The sequence below is a fragment of the Arvicola amphibius genome, chromosome 3 (genome assembly GCF_903992535.2).
Source record: "Arvicola amphibius chromosome 3, mArvAmp1.2, whole genome shotgun sequence".
NCBI classification, from domain to species: domain Eukaryota; kingdom Metazoa; phylum Chordata; class Mammalia; order Rodentia; family Cricetidae; genus Arvicola; species Arvicola amphibius.
In genome coordinates this window covers 116518146-116535603 of record NC_052049.1, presented here as the reverse complement: position 1 = coordinate 116535603, position 17458 = coordinate 116518146, and the positions used below count along the sequence as shown (strand labels likewise).

At 42.8% G+C, this 17458-nt stretch overlaps 1 protein-coding gene across 6 annotated transcripts; it reads right to left on the bottom strand.

The window, feature by feature from the left end:
- Positions 1-530: 530 nt before the first annotated feature.
- Positions 531-15137, bottom strand: Nxpe4 (neurexophilin and PC-esterase domain family member 4). Of its 6 annotated transcripts, none has more exons than XM_038322546.1 (7): positions 15015-15137; positions 10609-10695; positions 9093-9195; positions 6426-7159; positions 5912-5973; positions 3960-4166; positions 531-1960 (listed from the first exon to the last, which is right to left on the bottom strand). In XM_038322546.1, the coding sequence occupies exons 2-7, from the start codon at positions 10632-10634 to the stop codon at positions 1425-1427; spliced, it is 1668 nt and encodes a 555-aa protein (XP_038178474.1). In that variant the 5' UTR covers positions 10635-10695; positions 15015-15137; the 3' UTR covers positions 531-1424. The 6 variants fall into 6 exon arrangements, with proteins under 6 accessions (XP_038178474.1, XP_038178473.1, XP_038178475.1 ...); XM_038322545.1 differs by having other exon boundaries at positions 10609-10690; positions 15015-15135; XM_038322547.1 differs by lacking the exon at positions 15015-15137 and adding an exon at positions 14812-14896.
- Between the last annotated feature and the right edge of the window lie 2321 nt (positions 15138-17458).

The following is a 17458-nucleotide window of genomic DNA, read 5'->3' as shown; positions in this document are numbered from 1 at the left end:
AAGAGAGTGTCAAGTCTCCCAGAAATGTGGCTCGCCATATGTGTGTTAGGAATCAAAGTTGAGTCCCTTGGGAGAGCAGTAAGTGCTTGGAACCTCTGAGGCATCTCTTTACCCACCTTTATTCTTTTCAAAAGCTATCATTTAGCATCAGTGAGGTAGCTGGGTGGGTAAAGGCACTTGCTACCAAGTCTGATAACCTGAGTTCAATCATTGGGACCCACAGGGTGGAGGGAGAGAACTGAAGCCTAAACATAGTTCTCTGACTGCTATACGTGCACTGTGGCATATAGCCCCCTACAAATGGATGAAGATAATACAGAAATTCAAAAGATAAAGTTGAGCAGCGGTGGCACACTCCTTTAATTCCAGCACTCATGAGGCAAAGGCAGGGAGATCTCTGAGTTCAAGGCCAGCCTGGGCCTACAGATTGAGTTCCAGATAGTCAGGGCTACACAGAGAAACCCTGTCTCAAAGAAACCAAAAGACAAACAAAAATATATAATTTATAATGTATTTATGAAAAAGCAAGCTATAATTTTGTATCTAATATATAATAATAATAAATCACTAAAATATTTTCTATTATTCATTGCTACTTTAATATGTTCTCCATTTTAAAATTTTATATATTTTTTATTTATTCTAAAATCAGCATACAAAATATTAGGTTTCACGGTAGTGTTTCCGTGCGTATTTTGTTTTGGTTGATCCAAAATCTTATATTCCAAAAAACTGTAAAGACTAGAAGAGAGACAAATTTCTAAAAGTATATGGCCTATCAAAATTTAAGTCTAGAAAATAGAAACAATTAAAAAAGATCCATAAAAAGCAATGAAATTGAAGCAGTAATTAAAGGTCTCCAAAGAAAAGTCCAGGCCTGAACAGGTTCACTACTGAATACTATGAAATTAGAGAAACCTAACCAACACTTCTTAGATCTTCCACAAATCACAGACAGAAGGCATGCTACCCAAGTCATTCTTTGAAGTCTGTGTCGCCCGGATGTCAAACTCAGAGACACAACCCAGAAAAAAAGCACAAATCAATTTCCTTGATGAACATGGATGTAAAAATTCTCCACAAAAATATTTATAGATGGAATCAAAGACCTTTAAAAAATTTTTATACAAAATTGCTTCATTTTTCTGAACTTGTAGGGGCAGGGAGAAGGTCTCACCCACAGGAACCCTAACTCCCAGTTGATGAAGAGCAGCATGGCTCTGGTTAAAAAAAAACAGATAGGACCTTTCATTGATTCTTTTTAGCTTCAGCTGAAGCAGAAACCCAGTCTAGGGCTTTGTTAGGATAAACTGGAATTTTAGTCTACCTCCTTGGACTAACTGGGATATCCTGGTAGCTGGCATGCCAGCAGGATTCACCGTATCTTCCAGCTTCAATGAGTGACTTTCAGAGTTATGTGCTTCCTAGCAAATATAGTTTAAGAATATATTAATTTGACTTCCAACCACATACTGTGGTGGATGAACATCATTTGTGCCATATGCAATTGTCATATCCCAGGCATCAATGACACCCACATTGAGATCCTGGAAAATATCCTTTAAGGCGAGATACTGGGTGTAACCATGGAAGTCACTAAGTCTTTCCACGTCACTGGTCATCTCCCTGATGTTTTCTGTTTTGAGGACAACCACAGTGTCTGGGCTTCTCAGGAGAAGACGCTGAAGAGCTTTGTGGACATTGAGGGCCCTTCGGATAAAAACATCAATAGGGAAAGGTCTGAAATGCTGACCCAGAGAAATGACGATGACCGTATTTTTCTCTCCTCCAGTTCTGTCAATTATCCGTGCCATGTTCTCTATCTCTTTGACCGAGTAGACCAATGAGCCAATAAGGGGGTAACCATGTTTTTGCCACTGGATGTTAATTTTTTCATCCAAGTCCACGGCGAGCTGGTGTTGCAGTTTTCCAGTCTCGTGCAGATCCACAGACCTCAGTGCTGACAGCAAACAGGCAATCCCAAAATGAAAGGAGAATACAGTTACAGAGATCAACTAGCCACACACATAGGAGAAAAGACATGGTGTTATATAGTGGCTTTGAAAACTACTCAAACAGTTGAAAACGCTTTATGATAAGCGACTTTCCCTTCTTCTAAAATCATTCAGATTGAGTTGTGCAGGCCATGGCTTTGGCTTTGAACTCAGCCTTACTAGAAGATGATACGATTACTGTGTACGTGCTGTTCTCATAAGACATGTTAACTATACCCGGACCTTACATGAGCATAGATAGGGGAGGTTTGCGTGTAAAAAGGAACCAAGCATATGTCGGAATGACTCCAGGAATCTAAAACAATATTCTACATTCTTCTTTCCTTATGAGTGGAATGGCACCAAGTGTCTCGTCTACATGATTGACGGTAATATGATTGCTCATTTGTGAACCCTTCATAGAGCATTTATCTAGACAGATGCAGTCACTCACCTCAGTGACAGCCACCACCACCCCCCCCATTTATCATGTTGTAGAAAAGAAAGTCAAAACAGGATGCCAAATACCCAAGATTACAGTTTGTGACCAAAAGAGCACTTAAAATCCCCTCCGACTCTTCAGAAAGATCATCTCTTATATCTAGACACCGCTGAAAATAATAGAATAGAACAAGACACAGTCCACCATGTCCCACTGAGCCAATTAGATTCTTATCGAAATATCAAGGTGAGTTGTTTTATGGCTCCGGCTTCTGAGAAAACGTGCTCAGAGATCATGGATGCCTTGTGCATGTCTTGGTGGAGAAGGGCTGATTGTGAAGTCTTAAGCCAGCGAGTGAGGCTGCAAAAGAGATGCTGGGGACGCTCTGGGGGCAAGGGTCTCTCCCTTGCTTCCAACTCACTCCAGTTCTCTTTTCTAAAGCACAGTCTGGCTCCAGAATTTAACTTTGCATAAAATAGACAACGATGTCACCCCACTATAACTTACATGCTTAGGGGGGAGGGTCGCTCAAAACCTCAGGATGCTGCATGACCTAAGAAAACTGCAATGTCCAACTATGTGATGTTAAAGTTGTCCCTAGAATCTTGACTTTGAAGCTGTGAGAGACAAAGTTACGAGGGGCGGATTGTTTACCAGAAGTCGGGATCTAACGTGTCCTCTCTATTGACTTTGTTATAACTTAGAGCCCAGGCCTTGCCAATTTCAGCCTCTTCGTTGAGAGGATCAGTTGCTTTAAGATTGGAGACCAGAGGATCAGTTGCTTTAAGATTGGAGACCGCAAAATTGGGGTCTCCTATCAAGACCAGAACGGAGTCATAGCCTCAACTTTGTCTTCAGTGACAAGAGCCAGGGCCCAAGGACATAGAAGAGCAGGAAGTGATGGTGTAGAATGCGGTTTAGCTCAGATGGAATACTAGAATCTGACACAGTACTGGTGTATTCTCGACTTAGTAAATATGGCGATGAACTAGGCTTCTTACAGATAGATTCTTGCCCCAACTCTGATAATAGTTCCCCATTGTCGTTGCTTTCTGCGTACTTCCTGTGTGTCGGTGTGCCTTGCAGTGTGATAAATACTTGATATCGCTTACTTTATTTCATTCAAAACAGATGCTAGGGATAATGAACATTGTTCTAGGTCATGTGGTTCTCAACGTTTCTAATGCTGCGACCCCTTAGTACGGTTCCTCATGTTGTGATGGCCCCCAATCATAAAGCTATTTTCATTGCTATTTCATAAACATAATTTTGCTACTGTTATGATCATAATGCAAATAGGTGGCCCCCGTGGCAAGGTCTTCCAACCTCAAAGGGGTCATGACCCACAGGTTGAGAACCACAATTCTAGGGACTGCTAGTAACATTTTGTGAATAACGCTGGTGGTTTGGAATTAAGAACTATAGAACTATGGTAGAGGAGGAAGGAATTTCCTGTACTCTTCCTCCTTGAAATGAAAACATAGTTTCCGAAAGAGACATGACTAGCGTATACTGAGACATACTGTTGATTTTGCTTTTGAAGTATTCCATCCACTGGCGGATTGTGGAATCACCCATCAGATGGATGAATTTTCCTCTCAGGCAGTCTTTCATTTTGATTGGAGCCAAACTACAGGAAGCTGGATTCCACGTGTTTTTCCAGACATGCCCACTGGGGATTGCAGGTACCATCCCGAGCTTGCACCTCTCTTTTGCTGGAACAGCTTCTTCTGCCAAGGAATCAGCGAGATACAACAGCATTCTACTGACCCATGATTAAGAGCCTTCCATCATTCCCAAAGAACCCTCTAGACAGGCGTGTAGGTGGGGGTGACAATAAAAAGATGCTTATTAAAGTATCTTTATAATGGGACACTTGTTTTCAGTAAAACTTTACTCTGGCGTGAGTTTCCTAAGTGATACCTACTAGTGGTTTTTTAAAAATAATATTTTTAAATATATTTAAAAATAGTCTTAAATATTTTTAAATTTATTTAAATATTTTTAAAATAATATTTTTATTTTTTAAAATAAAAAAGGTCTTCAAGTAAAATGCGACTATTTGTTAGCCTTGTTGTGAGACCAGCCTCATCAGTTCTTATAAAGGACAAGAGCTCTTTCATCTGACTGTTTTAAGCCACTTGGCTCCTGAGCTTGTCACATGCCCTCACGGTATCTTCAATGTCACCATTAAAGTATGAACTCTTTGAGATAAAGGCAGGGTGAACTTGGCTTAGAAATTGGCCAGTTTGCATTGAGAGAGGCCTGGAGGTCCAAGATGGGCCAGATGTTCAACCTTAGTCTCTGGGTAAGGAGGAGACCTGGAGGTAAGCTGGGGTGGTGATGCAACAGGTTTGGGGGCACAGTTACTCACCACCCCAAAAGGGTAAATTAATATTTTAACAGCTACTATGAGGGTGCTGGTGTATATATGTGGGGCCAAAGAAATGCCATTTCTCTCCCTCTTCTGCTCTAAGTCTGTCTCTGTCTTTGAGACAGGGTCTAAGGTAGCCTAGGCTTGCCTTCCACTTGCTGTGTAGCTGAGGATGGCCTTCAACTCCTCATCTTCCTGCCTCTAGTTCCAGAGTTTGGAAATCATGGATGTGTGTTTACGTGGTGCTGGGGGTCAATCCTAGGGCTCTGTAGCTGCTGGGGAAGCACTACATATCACTTCTGCAATCAGAAACGTGCTTTTCCTTCTATGTAGAAAACCGTCTTAGCAATTAGCAAGCTTTTCATGGTGCATTCAGAGAGGCAAAGATACTGTTGCCTTAAACCATTTTTAGGTAGTTTTGTGAACTAGCTGTTCAGGGCTTCTTTTTTTCTAAAGGAAAGAAAGAGAGAAAAACTAGTGAATGCCAAGCCCAGAGAACCTAGACAACAATGAGAACCCCAAGAGAGACATACATGGTTCTAATCTACATGGGAAGTAGAAAAAGACAAGATCTCCTGAGTAAATTCAGAGCATGGGGACCATGGGAGAGGGTTGAAGGAGAGGGGAGAGGAATGAGGGAAGCAGAGAAAAATGTATAGCTCAATAAAATCAATAAAAAAAGAAAAACAGGAAAAAAACTAGTGAATGTGTATGTGGAAGTTCTTTGTAAAAAAAAAAAAAGGTTTCAAAAACCAAGAGAGAAGAATCGTAGTAAGCTGACTCCTAGACGGCATAGTGGAGATTTGTAAGTAAGAATTCTAGGGAGACTGTGAGGATGGGAGGAGAGCTAAGCAGAGACGCGGGAGAACGTTTTGACCTTTGTAGGTTATTGTGTGAGATGGGCAGGAGACCTTCTTCCCGAGAAGTAGATTAGTGAGCTATGTGGTTGCCAGAGCACGCGTGTAAGATCCCAGTGAATGCAACCATTCATTCACTCATGGACTTTGTGCCTTGGCCCGCCTTAAAAAACCCGTGACAGCAGCCAAGTCCAGCAAATGGGTCCAGGGTTAAGCACCGCCCACCAAACACAGAACCACTTACTGTTGCATTTGGAGACACTAATCACATTGGGTTTTCCCATAATCTCCACACCTATATTTGACCTTAAAGAGACAGATACAGAAATTAATCTGCAGTGGTCTCGACTTACGCAAAGTCCCAGAACTCAGACTGACCAGTCGTTCTGTTAGTTCTCATTGAGAATCTCATTTTCCTGGCTAGAATTTGTTTTCCATCTAATTGTTTCCTAGTCCATGGGAGACAGGAACCAAGAACGTATGTGTATTGAGACTCAGAAAAAAATGTATTAGAATACACATACATATATTTCATTCTTTCAGTTTTTACTCAATCTGTATTTTTTGGGTTCATCGATAAGGATTACTAATTATAGAAGTTCGAGGACTCCTGGACAATGAACACTAGCCTCAAAAGAATTCACAGGTCCCTTCTCAAAGGACTCTTCTTGTAGTGTGTAAGTTAATGTGCTTAGAATACGTCCTGCAGGCTAGATTACCGACCTTCCCCCCGGACATGTGAAACAACAATTATTTACCGTTCAAAGAGGCTCCTCTCTTGCTGTCTAAGATAGGAAACTTTTTTGTTCTTTGAATGCATGTGGGTGAGGGCAGCACAGGGAACGTTTGGAGGCTTCACACAGTAGAAAGCTTCTTGATCCTGGGCGTCCAGATATTGGCACAACTCGGCACTTGAGTTTAGAACCAAGGCGCAATCGGTGTGGACCTGAGAGGTTCCACTGACAAACAGGCCAGTGAAGACGATTCTGTCATAGCCCTGTTTCCGGGCCCTCCAGAGGGCTGACACCCCTTCGCTGGGATGGATAAGCAGGATAGACAGGGCCACCTGGCCCTCCCAGAACAAAGTGAAGCTGACCAGGTAGGTGCCATCGTTGAAGTCTGTCACCTTTCCAGAGGCTCCTGCCTTCAGGGCTGGGGAGGATATCCTGGCCCTCAGGAAGTCCCCACCATACTCCTTCCTGCGTCCCAGGTAGTCCCTAGCTTCCAGCAGCACATCCAGCTTGTCTCCCATGCAGTATGTGTCTCGAGGGTTGAGGATGGTGGCTGTGCTGTGTGTGGCACTGGTGGTGGTGTTGAGGTGGGTGAAGGGTCTGGGAGGGATCTGCTGATCTAGCTTCTCTAGGACCTCCCGGACTCTCAGCTCTGTCTCTTTCGGTGAGACTGGTGGGTTCAGAAGCACTGTAGGACACGAGGATTTCATGACCAAGTTCCAGCCACTGAAGGACACAGGAAACTTGAATGTAGCCCATATCTGAATGGGCAAGAAATAGAATAGAGAAGAAAGAAAAGATGCTCTTTAATGTAAGGAGTTTTGGTAGGTTAACGACTTTTGTCTTTTTTAGAACAACAAAAGGCATAGAAATCATGTTACTCTAAGATTTTGTGGTCACATGTGTTTCACACACAGACATTTTGGTTTAAACTGTCTGTATAATTCCAGTTTTCAATGGCTTCTTTTGGGAAACCCATTCATCCTCAATTAACCCTAGCTAGGACTGTCATGGCATTGATATGGGGATGGAGAGAAGGCTGAGCAGTTAACAGTGTTTGATGCTTCTAAAGAGAACCTGAGTTCAGTTGCCAGTGGCAAACAACCACCTGTAACTCCAGCTCGAGGAGATCTGACACCATCTTCGGGCCACTATGGGTACTGCATACACATAACTGTAAATTAGTTTTAGCAAATGCCTATCAGGTCATAATTATGCTTCTTGAATGGTTATCGTGAGGATTATGGAATAACATGGTGTGCTGACTAATTTTATGTCAGTTTGACACAAGCTATAGTTGTCAGCGATATCTCAATTGAGAAAATTGCCTCCATAAGATTGGGTTGAACATGCATCAGTAGGGTATTTCCTTAATTAGTGATTGATGTGCAAGGGCTCAGGCCATTGTGGGTGGTGCCACCTCTGGACAGTGGTCCTGAGTGCTATAAGGAAGCAGGCTGAGCAAGCCATGAGGAGGAAGCCAGGGAGCAGCACCCTCTGTGGCTTCTGAATCTGCTTCCAGGTTCCTTCCCCGTTTGAGTTCCATCCTAACTTCCTTCAATGATGGACTGGGATGTGGAAGTGTAAGCCAAATAAACCCTTTCCTCCCTAAGTTATTTTTGGTCATGGTGTTTCATCACAGCAATAGAAACCCTAACTTGGACACAAGGGAAACATTAGAAACATGGGACACAAGGCAAGTGGGACTACTTCTATTACTTGAAAAGATGTTTGAAAATATCCTAACACATCAAATAAAGTGACAGTAAGATGGATCGCTGCTCTCAATCACTGATTAGAATTTTCAGCAAAGGCAAAGTGGCTTGCGTGAACCCAATCCTTATGTAGACAATAAATAATAATAATAATAATAATAATAATAATAATAATAATAAACAACTCTCTAAGAGCAGTGAAGCCTGAATCAGGGCAGCTGCAAGTTTGAGCCCGAGCCTGAACTGTACAGTAACAGAAGGGCTAACCTGTGCTACAGAGTGAAACCGTGTATCGAAAACACAAAAACAGAATTCTAGCAAACAAACACTTAAAGGCAACTAATCACCGCCAGCACCACCAAAAGCCCCCACTCCAAAGCTGAGAAGCCACCAGTGGAACAGAGAAAACGAACAAGGACAAGCCAACACCAACAAATAAAATGGAAGCCTTAAAAATCTGCAGTGGCAGAAACAACATGGAAAAGTTTGAATAGCTATTTAGACAGCTTGGTACTGGCGGAGGGAAATGTTTCCCATTGGACATGGTCCATGGTTTTTAAAAGGCAGGTCTGTTTCAGTATATAGACATGAATGTATTCTCTTCTACAGATGTTCCGTTAAGGCAGGTGCAAGCACAGGCTGCGGGCCAGGCACAAGAATAGCTGCACTTAACTGCAAGCAGTACAAAATGAACTCTGTGTGTGAGCACACATGTGAACATAAAGATTGCCATCCCTTGTGATTTTCCTATCTCTGAGAAGCACCCTCTGCCCTGGGTCCCAGCTTATGTGTGAAAGGTTTGGGTACGTTCTTTACTTGTTGCTGTGTTTAACAATTGTCAACTACGTCGGTTCACTAATGCTGCATGGTAAGCCATATTGAGCACACCCCATCTCCATTGTAATTTGTGGGTCTGTGCAGCTTACATTTTCCTAGGCACATAATATCCAGTAAAACAGGAAAGAAGATAAAATCCTACCTTCAATGGGTTTCTGAAAAGTGTAAAAGAGACCCAGAAGATAACTATCAACAGCAGCACCCACAGGGACTTACGACTGGTCATCGTTTTCATCGTTCGAATCCTACGAGACAATCAGAGGAAAGCATCACACAGAGAAAGAGAAAGGAGAGCACACGAAGGTGTGGCCCACTCACCATAGCACCCTCTGTTAAGACATCCATTCTCCCTCGGCTGCTGTCATGCCCTTAGCTCTCAGCTTGGAGCCCACCAACAGCTAAGGTACTGAGAACTTGAAGTAGGCGGGACACTCACTTCTGCGTGACTCCTCCAGGCTGTCACAGGTTCCCTTTCCTTTCCTCTTAACTACAAAGAGCAGGCAAAACACTTCGCAAACAATGGCCTCTAAGAACCGTGAGAACGTCTAATAGACGTCGGTCCACCAACTTTCATGTGGTCCTTTTCTTGTAGCACCTCTTAACTATAAAAAAAATTACTTTCCAACTCACATCTATATGCTTAAAAAAGGAATCTTGAAGCCTTAGCCATTGTCTCCTTCTGTTTATATGAACATTCGTCTTTGACCTGAAGCCTGAGCTATCTTTTTCTGATTAGATTACCTGGGTGGAGTTACTGTTTAGTAGTAGAGCTTCTGGACATTAGCCCACGAATGTAAGAAAAGACAAATCATCTTGTTTGAACACCACCCTTATAAAACTTTATATCCCTCAAAACTTCTTAGAATCACTCTTTGCTCTGGATTCCTAGTTTATACACAAAAGGATTTAGCACCCGAGAACAAATATTGCCCCTTACCCCTCTACTCTTGGTTTTCATCCTTTAATATAAAGGCCCGGTTTAGTCTCATTTCTAAGAACTGGGTGAGCTTGGTGGGCAGGTAACTTCTGTGGCCAGTAGGGTGCTACCACTGTGCGGCCTTCCTGCACCAAAACACATCACAGATCCAAGCTGTGGGGCATAGGGTAGAAGCTACTTTTCAGTGGGATTCAAGCCCTTTGCCCTAAGGAGGAGTCTGGATGATAAAACAGCAGTGACCAGGTCAAGCAGAGGCTGAAATGAGGGACAGATTACTTTGCATAGTACAGAAATACGACTGCAATGGAGGGGGGACACTGGGAGTCTAAGTCTGACAAGCAGACGGTAAGTGCTCCCGTGGGAACTGACTTGTGAGTTTCTATCTGAGCCTTGCTGTGAAGACCCACTTACCAAGATTAAGATGCACATTACCCTGTGGACAGTACACTGCGTAAAACAGGAACCGAAGGGAAACCACCTCGGATGTGGCTAAGAGAGGAACAGTAATAAGGATTACCGTATCCCTGACTAACAGGATGAGAGCCACAGGTTTGAATCCTGTGTTCTTGTTCTGATAGAAAGAGTACCAGGAAGAGTGGGTGCCTCAGATGCATGCATCGAGCCCACAGGAAAAGGCAGTTGGACCCTTGGCGGCCTCTTCACAAGTCTTGTTTACAGTTTCCTTTCTAAGAGTTTATGTGTGTCTGAATACATCACCAACCTTTCCATCTTCTCGCTGTTTTCCATAGACTCCCATGTAGCCCTGGATAGCCTCAGACTCCAGATCTGCTTGCTTTCACCGTCTAATCTTAAAAACAACAGCAGCAACAAACAAACAAAGACATAAAACCAGACAAGCTAGACTCAAATCCTCTTTCAGGAAGAAAATCCTGACTTTCCAGCATTGTTAGTCAGGTTCTATCAAACTGGCCACAGCAATACTTTGTCTCCAAACCATGGCTTTTGAGAAAAACTGTTCTAACTTTATGTGGCTGGGTCTGGATTGCTCAATTGGAGTCTATAAGAATTGTTCTAATGGAGTTTCTTGGGGGAGGAAAATATTTGGGATGGATTTGGTTTAGCTGTCTCTGGGAATGCAGGTGGCACCAACATCCCAAGATTATAGCCTCTCTGAGTCAACAGATTTAAAGATTTTAATGAGTTCTCTCCATGTAGACATTGATACTTTATGTGAATTGGCATCTTTTCATGAAACATTCAAACTAGATCTTCCTGGCTTCATGAAGTGAGGGTAAAGAGTGAGTTTAAATCATTTACCAAGGTCACCCAGTGAGGTCTAAAACAGGGTGAGGCCCAGGTTCCTGTTTTCATGATCTCTGACTCTCAGAACATTTTCTACATTCAAATGTATGTGACGTGGCCAAGTTCAGGTAGCTCTGAGGGACTGCTTAGTTACTGCCATTATGCTTAAAAGTCTCTCTATCTCTGCATCCTTATGATCATGTCTTGCCCTAACTCCTCCCATGTAAACCCTCCTTTTGGCTGCTTCCTGTAAGCCATGAAGAAGAGGATGCATAGTTTAAAGTGCAGTCTTCCCCGACTGGACTTATTTCTTCTCTGGAGGCAATCTTGCCTGATTTTCAATGCAGGCTTGAATCTCTTCTCTTGTGCAAATTATTACTGCTGCCCTTCAAAGAACCCTGGGTGGGGGGCACGTTCTCTTACTGTTTAGGTGGCTGCTCATGGATGATTAGACTTGAAGATTTAACTAGCAGAAAGAAGAAATGCAGGCCTGACTGCCCAGGCAGCTCTGGCTGTTACAGGCTATAAAGACCCATGGGTTAGGCTTATCCACCCTGTCCCGGGCTGGGCTGTTAATGTCGAAGACTTGTGTTATTTGCAATAGGGCAAACACTGTCTTGCAAAGTACTGATGATGAATTATTGTGTAACTGTCTTTTTGAAGCCCTGATGCAATCTAACCCCTATTTATGGGGTGTAGACTTTATCTAAAGGAAATATCCTCTGTTGTCATATTCTAGAAAGACCTCTATTGATGCAGGATTTCCTTCTGTATGCTGTGAACGTGTTTTATTGCCATTAGTTAATAAAGAATCTTCTTTGGGCCTTTGGCAGTGCAGAATAGGGTAAAGCTGGAATTCTGAGCAGAGATAAAGGAGAAAAGGGGGCAGAGTCAGAGAGCTGCCATGTAGCTGCTGAAGGAGACAGATGCCCTGGAACCTTACCAGTAAACCACGAGACTTGTGGTAAAATATAAAATAATAAAAATGGGTTAATTCAAGATGTAAGAGATAGCTAGGAATACACTAGAGTCATTGGCCAAGCATTGTCGCAATTAACACAGTTTCTGTGTGATTATGTTGTGTCTAGGCAACCAGGAACAAATAAACAACCTCTGCCTATACTCTATTCTAGGCAAGATCTAAGAACTTGGAGGGTATTCTAGTTTTATACTGTTGCTATTATAAAATGTTCCAATTGGAAGCAATCCTGGATAGGGCAGGGACTGTTTCCCCTTATACTTGTAGGTGACAGTTTATCACAGAGGAAACTCATCAAAGAAACTCAAGGAAGAAGCCTGGAGACAGGAACCATTGAAGAACACTACTTATGGGCTCACTCTCTGGCTCCTTCCTTCTCTTTTTAGGTTGCTTTCTTATACTTCCCAGGACCTCCTGCCTAGAGATGGGTGCCCCAAAGTAGACTGGGCCCTCCAATATCACTTAATAACACAATTCCCCCATAGACATGCCTACATTCTTATCTGTTGATCTAATATCAGTCTCTCATTGGGGACTTTTCTCTAAGATGACTCCAGGCTGTGTTGAGGTGACAAAGCTAAGTAGGTCAGAAGGCCCTAGGTTTTGGAGATGGGACCATGGGCATCACTTTGACCAGAGCACGAGGCAAGGAGATTCTTAAACACTGCTTCTTGTTGAAGGATAAGCTGTGTCCAGGAAGGTGGTGCAAGTAAAAACACAGTTTGGGCTCTGCTTCTTCAAGTGTAAAGGTTAATAGAGCTGTAGAATTATTTTTTGCTTTATAATTTCTTTCTGATACCTTGGACTGATAGTCACAGACTCTTAACAACTATAACCCAAAACAACAAAACAAAACAAAACGAAACAAAACACAAAACAAAAGAGCAAGCAAAAGCATTTGGCTGGTAGATCTCTGTAGGAGGCTTAGAGTTCTTTGTGCTCATACACATGCACTAGGGGAACCTGGAATTTTAAGCACACATGGTTGTTCCTTTTTTCCCCCAACACAGGGTTTCTTTGTGTCGCTGGGGCTGTTCTGAATCTCATTCTGTAGACCAGGTTGGCCTCAAACTCCTCCTTCTTCTACCTCCTGAGTACTGGGATTAAAGGTGTGTGCCACCCCTGACCAGCTGGTTCGTTCCTCTAGGGGATGAAATGCACAGGAGGCTGGAAAGGACGTGCTCTCTAGCCTGGTGACTTTTGCTCTATCTGTGTGGTCCGAGGTTTTCTGGCATTGAAAATGAATGACCTTTGTCTTAGGGTTTATTGTTGTGATGTGACACCATGAGCATGGCAACTCTTCCTTCTTTTTCTAATAGTTTTTTGAGAAGGGTTTCTCTGACTGTCCTGGAACTATCTCTTGTAAACCAGGCTGGCCTTGAACTCACAGAGATCTGCTTGTAAAGCACCTGTCACCAAGGCGGCCAACCCTCATTCAATCCCCAGATGGAAGGAGAGACGCAGCTCCTAAAAGTTGCCCTCTGATCTTTACACATGCACTGTGCACATGCACTGTGCACACATGCACACACACAAATGTAACAAGCTTTGTGATGAGGGATAGCTAAAAATCGGAGCAGGAGGGATAAGGTACTACAAGATGGCATGGTGATGGGCCAGAAGGAAGAAGCCAGGGAAGGAAGGAAACAGAGAGAGAGAAAAAAGAGAGGAAAAATGTTCTATGATCACAAAGTAGTAACTTACTCGAATCTGTACTATTATGTACAAAATATACAATTTTAACCAAAAAAAAAATGAAGCCTGTTGAAAGGCAGAGGACAAAATGACACATTTATATGGGGTGGGGCATATAGCAGGTTCATAGATGGCATGAATATGGGAATTTTCCAACAGGAAAACTTTCAAAAATTTTTATTATATGGCAAAGTCCATAGCAAAAAAGAAAAAGAAAAAGACTGGATGTGCACGGTAGCACACTTTTAATTCAGGCACTTAGGAGGCTGAGTCAGGTGGATCTCTAAGTTTGTAGCTAGTCTGGTCTATGTTGCAAGTTCCAGGATAGCCAGGGCTACACAGAGAAACCTCATTTCAAAAAATTGCAGAAAGGGGAACATGCAAACTATTGAAAATCAAAGACAAAGAGGCAATTTCCAAAGACAACCAGAGAAGAAAGTCAAATTAGTTATAATAAGGATTATGACAGACTGCCAGGAACTAGGCTAACAGACAAAATTCTTACAAAACTTGAAAATAAAACACAATGAGATTCAGAACCTTAGCCATATGACTTTTAAAAATTGAGTAATAATGTTTCCTTATATTTTTGGTTGTGAGTCTAGCCTTTAACGGCTGAGCCATCTCTCCAGTCCAAAATGTTTTCTTTTTAAGATAAGCAAAGACATAATTCTTTTCCAGGAGTTCTTTATCATGGAGGAATATGAAACCAGCAGTCAAGTTAATTCTGTACAAAGAAATGTGATTATGGAAGTGAAGTAGAATCAACCGCCCGGTACTTTCAATTCCTCCACAAGAGAAACAGTTTTATCCAGCAAATACGGCAGATGCCGCCCAGTGCACTGAGCGCATACGAAAGTCAAATGTGTAATAGCAAAGGCCCAAAGAATGCAACAGGGCCAGTCAAGAAAACTATCTTGAAAACCTTATGTTGCCTAGGAAGTAGCATATTATTTAAATGCTCACTAATCAAGAAAAATATTGTACTTGTCTCTTGCCAAGTGATGTTCTGTGCTGCCAACAACGAAGTCTTCCCCAGATGCACCCTCTGAACCTTGGACCAGATCCTTCCCGGAGTTACCCATGAAGCTTTTTGTACTTGTGGTCTACGTGAGTTCTGTGACTCATTCAATGAAGTCACAGCGTGGCATCAACCAGGTAGTCAGAGTTCATGGTCACATTCCACTTACCACATTGCAGTGCGTCAGATGACATCCAGCAAGGGCACCCACTTCAGAACCATGCCCTAGAAGCTCCAGATGCTGTGGATTTCTGTTGGTTCCTCACCTGACTGTCAACTGCCACGTCTTCTCATCTATCAGGAAATAAAAGGATCAGCTGTGAGTCACATGTTCATTAAAAAAAAACAAAAAACAAACCCAGAACCATAGGCTGACAGGTCACCCTGAACAGCTCCAGCACATTCCTGAAGTTGTAGCTTGGAGGTGGCAGATGGCAGTATTACACCATGCTCTTTCAAAGGAAATGGTATCTTTCCTAGGGCCGAGAATAGGACTGAGCTGAACAGAAGCTGCCTCCCATGATGACCAGCTGCTGCGACTGCGTATGTAAAGTGTTATGTGGTAGACGATGTGTTCTTTATGCCTGATGCTTTCGTGACTGTGGCATGCACGACTGTTGGTATACATATGCTGGATCCTCAGAGCTCTCTCTTGCTCAGCAGCCAAGGTTCAGGTGCCCCCGATGTTCAGTACATCTGTGTTCATCTGCTTTGCTTCTTCACGTCCTTTATAAGCAGAGGAGGCTGGAGGTGATGTGCTGAGTATAGTGTATATATATATAGTATACTTAGCAGCTTTCTAGTCTCTTCTGATGGACGTCAGGCTGCCTTTTCATGGCCCTAGGCAGCCAGTGTCTAGCTGTTCTCTTGATACATCAATGATCCTGGGCATGGGTTTACAAAGATAGAATCTTCCTGATCAATGGCAACCTATGCAATGATCAGATTTAGTTTTCATGTACAGATTGGATTGTTCAGAAGATGGATTTCCTCCCACCCTGCCCTCTCCACCCTGCCTTCTGCACCCTGGACTGCCTCTCCCTCCATGCCCCGCCCTGCCCTCCTTGCCCTCCCTGCCTTGCTCTTCCTTCCATGCCCTGCCCTGCCTCCCTCTAGTTTGCCTCCTTTCCTTTCTGTCTTCTACCAATTTCTCTCTCTTTTCTTTCTGCTTTGATTCAATGTTAGGGATTAAGCACCAAGCCTTGTACATGCTGGGCAAGTGGTCTATTTGTTTTGATACAATGCTGCGTTGCTTAAGTTGGCCTTGAATTAACTCTATATATAGTCCAGGCTCACTTTGATTTTGTGATTCTCTCGCCTCAGTCTCCCAAGTACTTGAGACTATAGTCCTGCACCATGAAGCCAGGCTCTGTCTCTTCTGAAATGTTGAAATGTGGTGTAACCCAGAACCTTCATTCTTTTCCTGTAGCTGAAGCAGAGAATCATGCTTCTTAAAAAGTGGTCATGGGCTATTTATGTCTTCAGGAATGTGACTTTCTCTATAAATTCTTATCTGCAATCAGCCATCCATGAGTAAGCGAAGTACTTGGCTTTTGCAGATCAAGTGATAATTATCTCCAAATCAAGGAAAACTATGCTTGGGTCATATTCATAAATTCCAACTTGCAAGACTAGTGTCACATTCACAGAGGGACTGCGAATTCTGCAGATCAAACTGAAGAGGGTCATCCAGACTGCAAACCTGATGTACAACTCTGGGTCCTAAAGTGGAAGTTCTAAAAAATTCCACTCCATGATTTCTACAAACATCAGGATAAGAAAACAAATTCAGGGACCGGAAAGATGGTTTGGTGGTTAAGAGCACTGGCTGTTCTTCTAGAGAATCCAGGTTCAATTCCCAGCACCCACCTGATTGCTTACATCCATTTGTAACTCCAGCCTGGGGGATCTGATGCTTCTGGCCTCATGGGCATTGCATTTATATAGTGCACAGACATACCAGCAAAACACCCATATCCATAAAATAAGAAGGTTAAAGGGAAGGAAGCAAAGAAGGAAGGAGGGAAGGAAGGAGGGAAGGAAGGAAGGAGAGAAGGAAGGAAGGAAGGAACTAGATAACTGGGGGAAACAAGCCAGATAAAAGTAAGTTAAAACAGAGATTGGGTTCATTTATGTACAGCCAGGCTTTCACATCCATTGATTCTCTCACTGTGGGTTCAACTAACCAATGATAAAAAGTTTTTATTTATCACGTACAGATACTTTTTTTTCTTGTGTTATTCTTTAACTAAAAGAACAGAACAACTATATTAGTACCTTCCTGTTGCTGGAATAGAGCATCATGCTCCAAAGCAACTCATGGAAGTAAGTTTATTTTAGTTAGGGATTCAGAGGGCTAAAAAGCCATCATAGGAGGAAGGAATGGCGGCATACCGCAGACATGGTGTCAGCAGCAGAAAGTTGAGAGAAAACATCCTCAACCCCAAGTGTGAAGCCGAGAGAGCTCAAAGCGATCCCCAAGTGAGTCACTTCCTCTTTCCAGGCTGTGTCTTTTCAGCCTCCCCAATCAGTGTTGCCAACTGCAGACCAAGTGTTCAAATATCTGAGCCCATGAGGACATTCTCATTCAAACCACTGCAACACTTATTTTCT

Excerpts from the sequence above, each read along its gene's own strand:
- Nxpe4 (XM_038322545.1), bottom strand. The coding sequence starts at position 15,039 with ATGTCATCTGACGCACTGCAATGTG. Across the intron at positions 9,196-10,608 it reads AACAGCGAGAAGATGGAAAG|GATTCGAACGATGAAAACGA; the intron begins GTTGGTGATGTA and ends ATTGTCTCGTAG. Across the intron at positions 4,167-5,911 it reads TAGTGTCTCCAAATGCAACA|AAGAAGCTGTTCCAGCAAAA; the intron begins GTAAGTGGTTCT and ends ATTCCTTGGCAG.